This window comes from Berghia stephanieae, chromosome 1 (genome assembly GCF_034508935.2).
Source record: "Berghia stephanieae isolate SIO BIC M18660-M18661 chromosome 1, UCSD_Bste_1.3, whole genome shotgun sequence".
NCBI classification, from domain to species: Eukaryota; Metazoa; Mollusca; class Gastropoda; order Nudibranchia; family Aeolidiidae; genus Berghia; species Berghia stephanieae.
In genome coordinates this window covers 66517201-66533263 of record NC_088360.1, presented here as the reverse complement: position 1 = coordinate 66533263, position 16063 = coordinate 66517201, and the positions used below count along the sequence as shown (strand labels likewise).

Sequence of the window (16063 nt, the reverse complement as noted above, 5' to 3'; positions counted from 1 at the left end):
CCCTTTCTAATGATACTATTCTTAGCATCATACGCCAATTCTCCGCGGCACAACCTTGATTTTCACAACGTGAATGAAAAGAGAAAATCGCGACCTCGAAATTTTCTCGCGATCCGCTAGGCAAAATTATCTAAAACCGGGTCTCGTTCGCGATTGATTATGAAACTCTTTTTAATCGCAAAAGTATGTTTTAAGATGCATTACAAAGATCAGAAGTTGATCTTTAAAATAAAACAAATTGTATTTTGTTTCGAGCATTAGAAGTTGAGATATTGTGAGGTAAAGTGGAGAGTTTTTTCACGATCAACGCCATCGATAACAACTTTCCACCGATTCACGGCGCTCGCCTGTGGTACCTACTTTCTGGCATTGATTGGCGTTCCAAAATATCGCATTTGCAGCTTTGACGAATTTGTTGGTGCGATTGAAGGGCTTTCTGAAGGCATCACCCACTAGGCTCATGATATGAGCCATGCATGTGATATGCGTAGCATTTGGCATGAGCCCTTTCAATACATCATTGAAAGCCTTCCTCATGTATGCTGCATTGTCTGTGTTTACGGTGACGACGTCAGTAAACTTGATGCCAGTGGAGACTAAGCATTCAATTATGGCCGTCGCAACGGTTGTGTGGTTTGTGACAGACAAAAATCTTGTGTCCAAGAGGTAACTTTGGACTTTGTCCACATCAGCGCTCAAGGGTTCCAGTGGTGCAGCTAAGACATTGAGGACAAACCTGAAAAGATAGGCGATACAAATAAGAGAAAACACAAAATAACATATAGGGATGCAGCAAAGGTGATATCATAATTGCTCTCAGCATTTAATTATAGAATTCAAACTAAGGATTCGAACTGATCACTGTGTATGTTGTGTTGTGTAGTACGCCCATATATATATATATATATATATATATATATATATATATATATATATATATATATATATATATATATATATATATATATATATATATATGTGTGTGTGTGTGTGTGTGTGTGGTATATATATATATATATATATAATATATATATATAATATATATATATATATATATATATATATATATATATATGATTGTGCGTGAGTGTGTGTGTGTGTGTGTGTGTGTGTTTTCACCTGCCTCCTACTCCTATATATAAATTACTCTTTCGCTTTAGTTTCTACAAACATTGTCAGTCAAAAACAACAAACAAAACCCATCTTCCAACATCATCAGACATTTCATCACAGATGATGGCCACAGGCTTGTTTATAACATTCTTATACACCACTTCTTTTTTGTTGGTGAACTCCCTCTTTAAGTAGCATTCCTGCAGCTGATGAGCTTGTGGAATGGCACCACCGTTTTCAACTCTTGTCTGCCAGAAGTTTCTGACTGCTGGGTGGTCAATCTTCGATAAGGGAATGTTTGCTGCAGCAAACATTGACACAACTTCATTGCAGATATCATTTCTTGCTGAAAGAAAGAAATTTAAAAAATAGTTTGTTAATGTTCACAAATATGAATAGCTTTAAAGAAATAAGCTTTATATGGCGCAATATCCACTAAACGTGCTCAAAGCACTTTACAAGGGGTCCGTGGCCAACAGCAACATTTAACAAGTAGGATGGGACATGAAGCATGTTAGGCGATATTACAATTTTGTCGGACAGAGACAACGCTGTTAACGGCCAGGTACTCATTTTACACCTCCATTTCATGAGAGAATGTGAGTAAAGAGCCTTCTCCAAGGACTCAACTATGCGCTGAGCGAGGCTCGAACCCAGGTCCTTCCAATCCTAAAGCGAGTGTCTTTTCACTATACCACAAAGTAATAATAAAAAGAACAACAATGATAATAATAATAATAATAATAATAATAATAATAATAATAATAATAATAATAATAATAATAATAATAATAATAATAATAATAATAATAATAATAATAATAATAGTAATAATAATACCCTCATCTTTTATATAGTTGTAATTGTATAGATTTATAGAGCAATATTCACCCAAAACTAAGTACTCATTTAGAGGGAAAGGGTGCACCACTCACCTTGCGTTGAAACTGTAGACGGTTTCTTCAAAACAGAATCCAATGTCCTCTGCTTCTTCACCGCTTCACTCTCATCCACGTCAGTGGCATGTGACCTCTTCATTCTTTCTTCTTTTGATTTATGGTCTGCGGAATTGCGGTGGCTATCCACAGAAGACTTTCGTAAGTGGTCAATAACCTTGTTGCATGGTGTGCAGAATAGCTTTGAACCACTGACGTGGGTCCACTGGCTGTATTCTGAGTGTCGCTGGTGTGCAGTGACATGGCGAGCACATTTTGCTTTCTTCATATCTAAACCAAGGAACTTGTCCATAGCGAGTTTGTAATCAACAAGTAGATGTAAGAGAAAAGAACGCCGGTAGCGAAACCAATTGAAGATAACAATAATAGCGTCACTCGTCACTAAAGTGAAAGTAGAAAAACTCCTTTTAATTGCAATGTAACGACTGACTGTTAGTAGTATGGCAGTTTAAAAACCAGACTGGGCAGCTTCCAGTTGCAGTTTAAACAGGAGCTATGAGAAAATGAAAGAAAGGGACGATGCTGACTTTCGGAAATTCGCCACTTTAAAAAAAACCACTCGGGTTAAATAATGGTGAAAAATTTAGATTTTTCATGAAAATTGTAAAATTTGCGGTAAATTGCGGAAAAGTGCGAATTTTGCGGCCGCAAATTTGCCATTGCGGCCGCGAAAAACCACGATGACAGTTTAAAGACATTCAGCAGATATCTACTGCTAAAAGAGTTTGTGGTCGAAACGGACCATAAACCACTCGCGTACATAAGAAATAACAAAATGAATAACAGTAGAGTACTAAGGTGGAGTTTGTTTATGCAAAATTACAGTTTCAGTATCTCTCACATACCAGGCCGTGAAAATATTCACGCCGACCTACTTTCTCTATTAGTGTAAACACGTGAGAAGGGTATAACTTAACCCAACTATCTCTTATGCGTACTGTTAGTTACCTCGCAAATTATGCCAAATCAGAACGCACAATTTCGATAATTTTATTTGTAAACATGATGTCCCAACTTAATGTAACATTGAGTATTGTTTGGATATATATACCATACCCATTCATGATTTGGGAAATCTTCTCTTTATCTATTATTGTTATGAATTTTCACTCATTAATGATTAATAATAGAAATGTCAATATTTCATTTACATTTTCATTCATTTCATTCAGTAAATTACCTTCATATCATCGACTTAAATCATGCTTCATTGCCATCACTATTGTCTATCACAATGATATGTAATCACATTGCCATCATGTTGTTCATCACAATTATTTGTAATCACATTGCCATCACGTTGTTCATCACGATGATTTGTAATCACAATCTTTCATTGTTATTGTCACCCATTCATATACCTACGTTATCATAAACATTTCCATGTCTAGTTAATAAATAATTTAATTGTAGCACAAATCATAACAATGGATTAACGCTAGAGTATCATGATAGTAAATTTACTTCCGTTTGTAAAATCTATCTTTCCCATAATGGTTAAAGAGTATATTCTAAACGTGGGTGGGGGGTGTCACAGTAAAGGGTGTTCACAATTATCTTATTAAATTTTATTTTTATTAAGAACTGAATTCATCTCACTCCAGTTATATTTCGGTAGGCTTAGATAAACTTTACCTTCTGATATTAGATCTTCTTTCCTTTAAAAGCCTTCCCTCGAATTAATTTCTAATTAGTGAATATTATTCGTTCTACATTCTGTCACGTAGCCACTTATTATAAAAGCTGATAGGTCTAACATTCTACACTCACTTCTCTCTACAATCGATGCCGGACGGCCAGCCGCGCCATTCCTCATATTTATTTGAAGATTTTTATCTTTTGGTAGCCTACTTTGTGGATATTTTATCTCCACTATCAAGACGCCAGAGCTTTTACCTTTGACGTTGTAATCCTCAACATTATAAGGATCAAACCTGAGCCCGCTGTCGAAGAAATATCCGAATAACCCCTTCCCAACTGCCTGGACGTGGAACTTTACGAGCCTGAGCCCGTTATCGGAGGAATATAGAACCCACGCCTGTCAACTGCCTGGAAACGTAACCTTACGAACCTGACATTATATCATCATAAGTTACGTAATATATTCACATTTCTATTTGTAACTACCACAATCACTATTTATCTCTTTAAATTAAATTTCATCTTTCTTTTTATTTCAACTTAAACAAATCGTTAATTGTTTTTCATTTATAGTAACTAGTAAATTCTGGGGCCTCATTCTACATATCTTTATGCATATTCGAGTAGCTCTTTACTCACTTGAGACCATGACAGTGAGCAAATTCGATTGTCATTTTTACACCCTTTAAATCATGATATACTGCGTCAGTGTCCTTAATAATGCCATGCGTTAGATAAAATACGTGCAACCTTTAACGATTATAGGTTAATTGTAGACTGAGTTGTAGACCTAAGTGGCGATCCGGATAATATAACAATGAGAAAGATAGATATTGAGAGGGTGATAGAGAGGAATAGAGAGAGGGTGTCTAAATATTAAATTTTCCCTACATACAAATTTATAATATATTTTGGCACCGTGATTGATATTTAGGTCTCTGACATTGAGCAGAAAGTACTTTTCGATAGATTAGAGTCCTGTCCAAGGGTATTTTTTGTGACCATCATTGTTTTAATTTTGTAGCAAGGAGGACGTTAGTGAATATTAATCACTCAATGTCAGGCTACAATCAATTAACATCGGTTTTTCATTTGGTCAAATGAATTCTACTCATGTCAAAAATAAGTCTAACCTTAAACGTTTATGTCAAGAAGTAAGAATGACTGCAATGATAGCTAATCACCGAAATGGTGGTCCTTAAACGAATATAATGAGAGAGTGAGTGAAAATGAGAAAAAAGAAGAGAGAGTGAGAAAGAGATAGAGATAGATATATAGATAGATAGATTGACAGAGAGATAGATTGATATATAGATATATTGATAGATGGAAAAAGATAGATAGAGAAATAGATGAAGAAAGAGGGAGAGGGAGACAAGACGTGAGAGAGTGAGTGAGTGAGAGAGAGAGAGAGAGAGAGAGAGAGAGAGAGAGAGAGAGAGAGAGAGAGAGAGAGAGAGAGAGAGAGAGAGAAAGAGAGAGAGAGAGACAAAGAGAGACTTCCCTTTCACACGTTATTTAATTTAATTGGAAATCCGGGTCTCTTTTTTTTTTTACATTGCTATAGACTATTATCCTATTTAAAGGATTGCTAGTAATTTCCATAGACATATTGTGGATCCATGGCCTTCTTGCTCTAAAAGACTAAGTCAAAAAACTACACAGTATAAGAATCGTGAGCAAATTCGATTGTCATTTTTACATCCATTAAATCATTATATAATGCGGCACACTGTCCCTAATGATGCTATGCGTTAAATTAAATACGTGCAACCTTTAACAATTATTGGTTAATTGTAGACTGACTTCTATGAGAACTAATCACAAATGTGGCGATCCGATTAATATAACAATGAGAAAGATATATATTGAGAGGGTGATAGAGAGGAATAGAGAGAGTGTGTCTAAATAGTGAATTTTCCCTACATACAAACATATTATACATTTTGGGACCGTAATTGGTATTTAAGTCTCTTACATTGAGCATAAATTACTTATCAATAGATTAGAGTCCTGTCCAAAGGAAATTTTTTTTTACCATCATTGTTTTAATTTTGTAGCAAGGAAAACGTTAGTGAATATGAATCACTCGAAGTCCGGCTACAATCAATTAACATCGCTTTTTTTTTGGTCAAATGAATTTTACTCATGTCAAAAATTAGTGTAACCTTAGACGTTTATGTTATGAATTAAGAGGGACTGCAATGAGAACTAATTACCAAAATGGTGGTCCTTAAACGAATATAATGAAAGAGTGTGTGAAAATGAGAAAAAAGGAAGAGAGAGAGAGAGAGTGAGAAAAAGATAGAATATATATATATATATATATATATATATATATATATATATATATATATATATATATATATATATATATATATAGACAGATAGATAGATTGATAGATGGAAAAAGATAGACAGATAGAGAAATAGATGAAGAGAGATGGAGAGAGAGACAAGAATTGAGTGAGAAAGTGCGAGAGAGACAGACGTATATATATCATTAGGGACACTGCCGCAGTATAGCATTATTTAAAGGGTATAAAATTGACAATCGAATTTGCTCACTATTCTTATACTGTGTAGTTTTTTGACGTTGTCTTTTAGAGCAAGAAGGCCATGGATCCACAATATGTCTATGGAAATTACTCGCTATCCTTTCAATAGGATGATAGTCTATAGCAAAGTAATTTCCGCTAAAAGAAAAAGAGACCCGGCTTTCCAATTAAATAAAATATCGTGTGAAAGGGGAAGTCTCTCTCATGGTCAGCAGCAACAGTGATAGATCATGCCGCGGAACCAAGAAGCTACACAGTGGAGACGCCCAACGGTACTGTCCGCAGAAATCGTATACATCTTAAGGAAAGTAAGACACCAACAACAACGAAGAGTATACAATACAACTTGCACAGCAGGAGACAAACAATGCTCCAGACAATGCCCTGGAGACTAACATTCCTGTACCTACCCACCACACAAGGTCTGGTCGGGAAATTATCCGCCCTAAAAGGCTCGTCGAAAACTACTAACAATAAGTTCTTCTATCGTCAGCTGTCACCTCACTTTATTCTCACTCTTCATTACTCTCTACACAGGTATACATGCAATAATACCCTTGAGGAAGAGTGACTGTCAGAATAGTCTACAGTCATTTCATAGGCAATGTCACTAGTATAGGAAGTGCTGTAGAATGCATTACGCAATACTCACAATGCACCAAATTTCTACGCCTACACTGAATATTAATGTATATTTAGGTGAACACAAAGACAAACACTAGGATAGGGACCAGTGGATAAGGGGACACAATAATGCCCTCCACTGAGTGGAGATCACGAGACCTCTTGTCTTTTTTCTTTCAGGTGATGCCCACATTGAAGAGCCTATTTTCCAAATTATTATGATCTCATCCTACCTTATGTTAATCTAAAAACAATAGGAAAGCTTACTGAGGTCATTTAGAACTTTAAATCTTTACGCAATGTTTAGTTATTTTATGGCATCCTGCCCACTGATTGGCTGATCTGAGATTCTTAACCTAGGGTCCCCAAATTACATTTGATGTTATAAGTTCTATGTTCTAGACAGGCCATACGAGCAGAACGTGTTCATATATATCTCAGTCTTGATTAAAAAAAATATGCTTACGTTCTATTTGAGAAGGGGAATGTAACAGTAGTGTAAATAATACGTTCATACCAATCCTTTTGATGAGAACCACTTCACATAATGATAAGAACTTTTTATCTACCTTGTTTTTTCCGTTTATTAATTTTCGTTTCGTAATCAGCTAGCTTGAAAATAAATAGCTGCATTAAATCCAATCATCCTGTATTGTATACTCATTTTATAATTATATTACACCTTTCACACGTTATTTTATTTATTTGGAAAGCTGGGTCTCTTTTTCTAGCGGAAATTACATTGCTATAGACTATCATCCTATTTAAAGGATAACGAGTAATTTCCGTATAAATATTGTGGATCCATGGCCTTCTTGCCCTAAAAGACTACGTCAAAAAACTACACAGTATAAGAATAGTGAGCAAATTTAATTGTCATTTTTACACCCTTTAAATCATTATATACTGAGGCAGTATCCCTTATGATGCTATGCGTTAAATAAAATACGTGCAACCTTTAACGATTATAGGTTAATTATAGACTGACTTCTATGAGAACTAATCACCTAAGTGGCGATCCGGATAATATAACAATGAGAAAGATATATATTGAGAGGGCGATAGAGAGAGAGTGTGTCTTAATATTACATTTTCCCTACATTCAAACATACTATATATTTTGGCACCGTGATTAGTATTTTGGTCTCTTACATTGAGCACTTTTCAGTAGATTAGAGTCTTGTCCAAAGGATCTTTTTTTTACCAACACTGTTTTAATTTTGTAGGAAGGAGGACGTTAGTGAATATGAATCACACAAAGTCCGGCTACAGTCAATAAACATCGCTTTTTCATCAAATGAATTCTACTCATGTCAAAAATTAGTGTAACCTTAGACGTTTATGTTAAGAATTAAGAGGGACTGCAATGAGAACTAATCACCAAAATGGTGGACCTTAAACGAATATAATGAGAGAGTGAGTGAAAATGATAAAAAAGAAGAGAGAGAGAGAGTGAGAAAGAGATAGAGATAGATATATAGATAGATAGATAGATAGATTCATATGGGAGCGTTCACATATTACGTCATCAGCTAGGGGGGGAGGGGGGGGTCTACCAAATGTTGACATGTGTTGACATGGGGGGGGGGGGGGGGGGGGGGGTCAGACCCAAGATGATGTCATCAAAACATAGGCAAATTAAGCCTATTTCAAAGTTTGTTCCTTTCAAAACAGCTAAAGATAAATTGCTATGATGAGTATTGCCCATCTCTCAAGAAACAAAATGGGAAAGGGGTATCACTTCTCAAAAGGCGAACTTGCCCTAAATGTTCATTGTATCACTCCTCGATCACAGCAATGAAAGACCATTCACGAAAATGCGGCATAAAGAAGAACAGCAAATGGGAGAAAATGATGACGATGAAGATGAAATTGATGATACTATTTATAGTACACTGCCAGAGGTCCAAGGCAGAAACATTTTTGAATCAATTAATTTTATGTTTGGAAATTGAAACAGAAATTCATTCCACTAAAAGACTAATATGCTATAAAATAATTTGCCTCCTATACTATTTTAAATTACACTATTTTTTTAAATAGCTCCTGCACCAAGTAGCCTAATTTAATAATGTTTGTTAGATTTTATCTTTGCAAATTTAAATTTTATGTCCCCATTGTATCGTAAAACATAAATTATCAACAGTTTCTGAAATTAATAAAATGTCTGAATGTGTTTTATCAAACGTTGATAATCAATGTTTATGGTTTGAAAAACGAATAATAAATATTGTGAAATTAAAGTTATCTTTTAGTTTTTATTAAATTAGATGACGTCATCATCTGTTGGGGGGGGGGGGGTCAGGTCAATGATGACAAGTGATGACTTGGGGGAGGGGGGGGGGTCTAAAAAGGGCAAATTTTTGATGACGTAATATGTGAACGCTCCCATATATAGATAGATTGATAGATGGAGAGATATATCTAGATAGATAGAGAAATAGGTGAAGAGAGAGGGAGAGAGAGAGACAAGAATTGAGTGAGAGAGAGTGAGTGAGAGAGAGATAGATAGATAGATAGATAGATAGAGAGGGAGAGAGAGAGAAGGAGAGAGAGACAGAGAGACAGAGAGAGACAGAGAGAGAAAGGGAGAGAGAGAGACAGAGAGAGATAGACTTCCCCTTTCACACGTTATTTTATTTAATTGGAAAACAGGGTCTCTTTTACTTTTAGCGGATATTACTTTGCTATAGACTATCATCCTCTTGAAAGGATAGCGAGTAATTTCCATAGACATGTGGATCCATGGCCATCTTGCTCTAAAAGACGACGTCAAAAAACTACGCAGTATGAGAAATGTGAACAAATTCGATTTTCATTTTTACACACTTTAAATAATTTTATACTGCGGCAGTGTCCCTAATGATGCTATGCGTTAAATAAAATACATGCAACCTTTAACGATTATAGGTTAATTATAGACTGACTTCTATGAGAACTAATCACCTAAGTGGCGATCCGGATAATATAACAATGAGAAAGATAGAGATTGAGAGGGTGATAGAGAGGAATAGAGAGAGTGTGTCTAAATATTAAATTTTAACTACATACAAACATACTATATATGTTGGCACAGTGATTGGTAGTTAGGTCTCTCACATTGAGCAAAAAGTTATTTTCAATAGATTAGAGTCCTGTCCAAATGATATTTTTTGTTACCAACATTGTTTTAATTTTGTAGGAAGGAGGACGTTAGTGAATATGAATCACTCAAAGTCCGGCTACAATCAATTTACATCGCTTTTTCATTTGGTGAAATGAATTCTACTTATGTCAAAAAAATACCGGTAATGTAAAGAAGTAAGAAGGACTGCAATGAGAACTAATCACCGAAATGGTGGTCCTTAAACGAATATAATGAGAGAGTGAGTGAAAATGAAAAAAAAGAAGAGAGAGAGAGAGAGAGAGAGAGAGAGAGAGAGAGAGAGAGAGAGAGAGAGAGAGAGTGAGTAAGAGATAGGGAGATATATAGAGATAGATAGATAGACAGATAGATAGATTGATATATATTATTTAAAATATTTACCACAATGTTTGGGGCAGTCTACCACAAGACTGCCCCAAACATTGTGGTAAATATTTTAAATAATAATTCGCTCCATTACTACATGTCGAGCACTTTTCGTACCATATTTGTATCAAACACGATTCAATAGATTGATATATAGATAGATTGATAAATGGAGAAAGATAGATAGATAGAGATAGATGAAGAGAGGGGGAAAGAGAGACAAGACGTGAGAGAGAGAGTGAGAGGGGAGAGAGAGAGAGAGAGAGAGAGAGAGAGAGAGAGAGAGAGACAAAGAGAGACTTCCCTTTCACACGTTATTTTATTTAATTGGAAAGCTGGGTCTCTTTTTTTAATCGGAAATTACTTTACTAAAGATTATCATACTATATAAAGGATAACGAGTAATTTCCATATAAATATTGTGGATCCATGGCCTTCTTTCTCCAAAAGACTACGTCAAAAAACTACACAGTATAAGAATAGTGAGCAAATTCGATTGTCATTTTTAGACCCTTTAAATCACTATATACTGCGACAGTTTCCCTAATGATGCTATGCGTTAAATAAAATACGTGCAAACTTTAAGTATTATAGGTTAATTGTGGACTGACTTCTATGAGAACTAATCACATAAGTGGCGATCCGGATAATATAACAATGAGAAAGATATATATTGAGAGGGTGATAGAGAGGAATAGAGAGAGTGTGTCTCAATATTAAATTTTACCTACATTTAAACATATTATATATTTCGGCACCGTCAATGGTATTTAGTTCTCTTTACATTGAGCAGAGAGTACTTTTCAATAGATTAGAGTCCTGTCCAAAGGATATTATTTGTTACCATCATTATTTTAATTTTGTAGCAAGGAGGACGTTAGTGAATATTAATCACTCAAAGTCCGGCTACAATCAATTAACATGCATTTTCATTTGGTGAAATTAATTCTACTCATGTCAAAAATTAGTGTGACCTTAGACGTTTATGTTAAGAATTAAGAGGGACTGCAATGAGAACTAATCACAGAAATGGTGGTCCTTAAATAAACATAATGAGAGAGTGAGTGAAATTGAGAAGAAAAAAAGAGAGAGAGAGAGTGAGAAAGAGATAGATATATTGATAGATAGATAGACAGATAGATAGATTGATAAATAGATTGATTGATAAATGGAGAATAATAGATGGATAGAGAAATAGATGAAGAGAGAGGGAGAGAGAGACAAGACGTGAGAGAGAGAGAGAGAGAGAGAGAGAGAGAGAGAGAGAGAGAGAGAGAGAGAGAGACTTCCCCTTTCAGAAGTTATTTTATTTAATTGGAAAGCCGGGTCTCTTTTTTTAGTGGCAATTACTTTGCTATAGACTATCATCCTATTGAAAGGATAGCGAGTAATTTCCATAGACATATTGTGGATCCATGGTCTTCTTGCTCTAAAAGACTCCGTCAAAAAACTACACAGTAAAAGAATAGTGACCAAATTCCATTGTCATTTTTACACCCTTTAAATCATTATATACTGCGGCAGTGTCCCTAGTGATGCTATGCATTAAATAAAATACGTGCAACCTTTAACGATTATAGGTTAATTGTAGACTGACTTCTATGAGAACTAATCACCTATGTGGCGATCCGGATAATATAAGAATGAGAAAGATGTATATTGAAAGGGTGATAGAGAGGAAAAGAGAGAATGTGTCGAAATATTACATTTTCCATACATACAAACATATTATATATTTTGGCACCGTGATTGGTATTTAGGTCTCTAACATTGAGCAAAAAGTACTTTTCGATGGATTAAAGTCCTGTCCAAAGGATATCTTTTGTTACCATCATTGTTTTAAATTTTGTCGCAAGGAGGACGTTAGTGAATATGAATCACTCAAAGTCCGGCTACAATCAATTAACATCGCTTTTTCATTTGGTCAAATGAATTCTACTCATGTCAAAAGTAAGTGTAACCATAAACGTTTATGTTAAGAAGTAATAGGGACTGCAATGAGAACTAATCACCGAAATGGTGGTCCTTAAACAAATATAATGAGAGAGTTAGTGAAAATGAGAAAAAAGAAGAGAGAGAGAGTGAGAAAAAGATAGAGATAGATATATAGATAGATAGATAGACAGATAGATAGATTCATATATAGATAGATTGATATTTAAAATTTTACCACAATGTTTGGGGCAGTCTACATCAATGTTTCAGGCTTAATTTGCCATCTTCAGGACTGAGTAGTTTACTACATGTCGAGCACTTTTCGTACCATATTTGTATCAAACACGATTCAATAGATAGATTGATAGATAGAGAAATATAGATAGATAGAGAAAGTGATGAAGAGAGAGGGACAGAGAGAGATAAGAAGTGAGAGAGAGAGAGTGTGTGTGTGTGTGTGTGTGAGAGAGAGAGAGAGAGAGAGAGAGAGAGAGAGAGAGAGAGAGAGAGAGAGAGAGAGAGAGAGAGAGAGAGACGTCCCCTTTCACACGTTATTTTATTTAATTGGAAAGCCGGGTCTTTTTTTTTTGCGGAAATTACTTGCTATACACTAGCACCCTTTTTAAAAAATAGCGATTCATTTCCATAGAAATATTGTGAATCCAAGAGCCTACTGGCCCTAAAAGACTACGTCAAAAAACTACACAGTATAAGAATAGTAAGCAAATTCCATTGTCATTTTTACACCATTTGAATCTTTATATACTGCGGCAGTGTCCCTAATTATGCTGTACGTTAAATAAAATACGTGCATCCTTTAACGATTATAGGTTAATTGTAGACTGACTTCTATGAGAACTAATCACTTAAGTGGCTATCCGGATAATATAACAATGAGAATGATATATATTGAGAGGGTGATAGAGATGAATAGAGAGAGTGTTTCTAAATATTAATTTTTCCCTACATTAAAACATATTATATAGTTTGGCACCGTGATTGGTATTTAGGTCTCTTACATTGAGCAGAAAGTACTTTTCAATAGATTAGACTCCTGTCCAAAGGATGTTTTTTGTTACCATCATTGTTTTAATTTTGTAGCAAGGAGGACGTTAGTGAATACTAATAACTAAATGTCCGGCTACAATCAATTAACATCGGTTTTTCTTTGGTCAAATGAATTCAACTCATGTCAAAATTAAGTGTAACCTTAAACGTTTATGTTAAGAAGTAAGAGGGACTGCAATGAGAACTAATCACCAAAATGGTGATCCTTAAACGAATAGAAAGAGAGATTGAGTGAAAATGATAAAAAAAGAAGAGAGAAAATGAGAAAGAGATAGAGAAAGATATATAGATAGATAGATAGATAGACAGATAGATAGATTGATTGATGGAGAAAGATAGATAGATATATATATATATATATATATATATATATATATATATATATAGAGAGAAGAGAGAGAGAGAGAGAGAGAGAGAGAGAGAAGAGAGAGAGAGATAAATAGATAGAAAGATAGATAGAGTGATTGATAGATGGAGAAAGATAGATAGATAGATAATTAAGTGAAGAGAGAGACAAGGAGTGAGAGAGAGAGAGAGAGAGAGAGAGAGAGAGAGAGAGAGAGAGAGAGAGAGAGAGAGAGAGAGAGAGAGAGAGAGAGAGAGAGAGAGAGAGAGAGAGAGAGGAGACTTCCCCTTTCACAAGTTATATTATTGAATTGGAATAGCTGGTCCCTTATTTTTAGCGGAAATTACTTTGCTATAGAGTAGCATCCTTTTAAAAGGATAGTGATTAATTTCCAAACAAATATTGTGAATCCAAGAGCCTACTTGCCCTAAAAGACTACGTCAAAAAACTACACATTATAAGAATATTTAGTAAGCAAATTCCATTGTCATTTTTACACACTTTAAATCTTTATATACTGCGGCAGTGTCCCTAATTATGCTATACGTTAAATAAAATACGTGCAATCTTTAACGATTATAGGTTAATTGAGAATGGTATGCAAATTCCATTGTCATTTTTACACCCTTCAAATCATGATATATTGTGGCGCACTGTCCCTAATGATGCTATGCGTTAAATAAAATACTCATCCGTTCTAGTACTTAGATGAATGTACAAGCGAAACAAATACGTGCAACCTTTAACGATTATAGGTTATAGTAGAGTGACTTCTAGGAGAACTAATCACCTTCGTGGTGATCCGGATAATATAACAATGAGAAAGATAGATATCGAGAGGGTGATATAAAGGAATACAGAGAGTGTGTCTAAATATTAAATTTTCCCTACATACAAACATATTATATATTTTGGCACCGTGATTGGTATTTAGGTCTCTTACATTGAGCAGAAAGTACTTTTCAATAGATTAGAGTCCTTTCCAAGGGATATTTTTTGTTACCATCATTGTTTTAATTTTGTAGGAAGGAGGACGTTTGTGAATATTAATCACTCAAAGTCCGGATACAATCAATTAACATCGCTTTTTCATTTGGTGAAATGAATTCTGCTCATGTCAAAAATTAGTGTAACCTTAGAGGGTAAGGAGTTGTCTTTCCTTTATGTGCATGAAGACTGTTATGGCGGAGAGTGCAGGATGGACTTGATGGCGTTACAGCAAGTTGTATGGCACACGTGGAGCGCGTCAAAGACGTTAAATGATTGCGATCGGCCATCGTAGAAAGGATTGGGGCCCTACTATGTATTATCCCATTGTATTGAAATGAATCATGCCACTTAAAGTTTATAGAAGTTATACAGGTACCCCCGAACCCCCTGCGGGTGTGATACCTGTTGTAAATATTAACGGGGAAGAGACAATCTCTTCAGGGGGTAGTACAAACGAGGATGACGACGTCAATCTAAAGCCTGCGGGAGGATTGGAGTCCGATAATGTATGTATGAAATATGCAGGGAAATGTCTACGCATTGGAACATGGAATGTCCGGACATTATATACACTAGGTAAACTGGACAACTTGATTAAGGAGACGGATGAGATGAAGGTGGACATCCTAGGAGTGTCTGAGCACAGATGGACAGAAGAGGGTACTGTAAAAAGAGACACTCACACATTTATCTATTCTGGAGGTAGTGAACATCAACATGGTGTGGGTGTGCTGTTGAAATCTAACATTCTCAAATACATTATAGGTATATATGCTGTAAGTTCCAGAAACATGATGATAAAATTGAGAGCCAGACCTTTTGACATGTCAATCATCCAGACATATGCACCACAAGTGATTATTTGGATGAGGACATTGAAATATACTACGAAGAATTACAAAGTATGTTGAAACACGTAAAATCAACGGATGTGTTAATTGTCATTGGTGACCTAAATGCTAAAATTGGGAACGCGAAGGAGAGTGACGTGGTTGGCCAATATGGACTTGGGGTTAGAAACGAGCATGGAGACAGACTAGCTCAATTCTGCATTGAAAATGAGCTTATTGTTACCAAAACCAAAGAGAAAATTATACACATGGAAAAGCCCAGGGGACTGGTGTAGAAATCAAATAGATTACATTATGATCAGGAAAAGGTTTCGCAACAGTGTAAAATCATGCCAAACATACCCGGGAGCTGATATAAATTCTGACCATAACCCACTTATTGCAAAGCTAACGTTAAAGCTAAAGAAAATTAAAAAACCAAAGATATTAGAAAAATTGGACATCGATTGTCTAAAATGGTCATCAGAATT

General features: G+C 35.3%; 2 protein-coding genes and 1 long non-coding RNA gene across 4 annotated transcripts in view; 1 reads left to right on the top strand and 2 right to left on the bottom strand.

Moving 5' to 3' along the window:
- Positions 1–16063, top strand: part of LOC144979784 (uncharacterized) — a 141369-nt gene that overhangs the window by 48972 nt on the left and 76334 nt on the right. The window lies entirely within an intron of this gene.
- The window catches only part of LOC144979775 (52 kDa repressor of the inhibitor of the protein kinase-like), a 71083-nt gene that overhangs the window by 16953 nt on the left and 38067 nt on the right, over positions 1–16063 (bottom strand). The gene's annotated exons all lie outside the window — the stretch shown is intronic.
- LOC144964450 (CGG triplet repeat-binding protein 1-like) lies at positions 1089–2666 on the bottom strand. The gene is made up of 2 exons (XM_078898726.1): positions 2049–2666; positions 1089–1459 (listed from the first exon to the last, which is right to left on the bottom strand). Exons 1-2 carry the CDS (start codon positions 2359–2361, stop codon positions 1176–1178), a joined length of 597 nt encoding a protein of 198 aa, XP_078754852.1. The 5' UTR covers positions 2362–2666; the 3' UTR covers positions 1089–1175.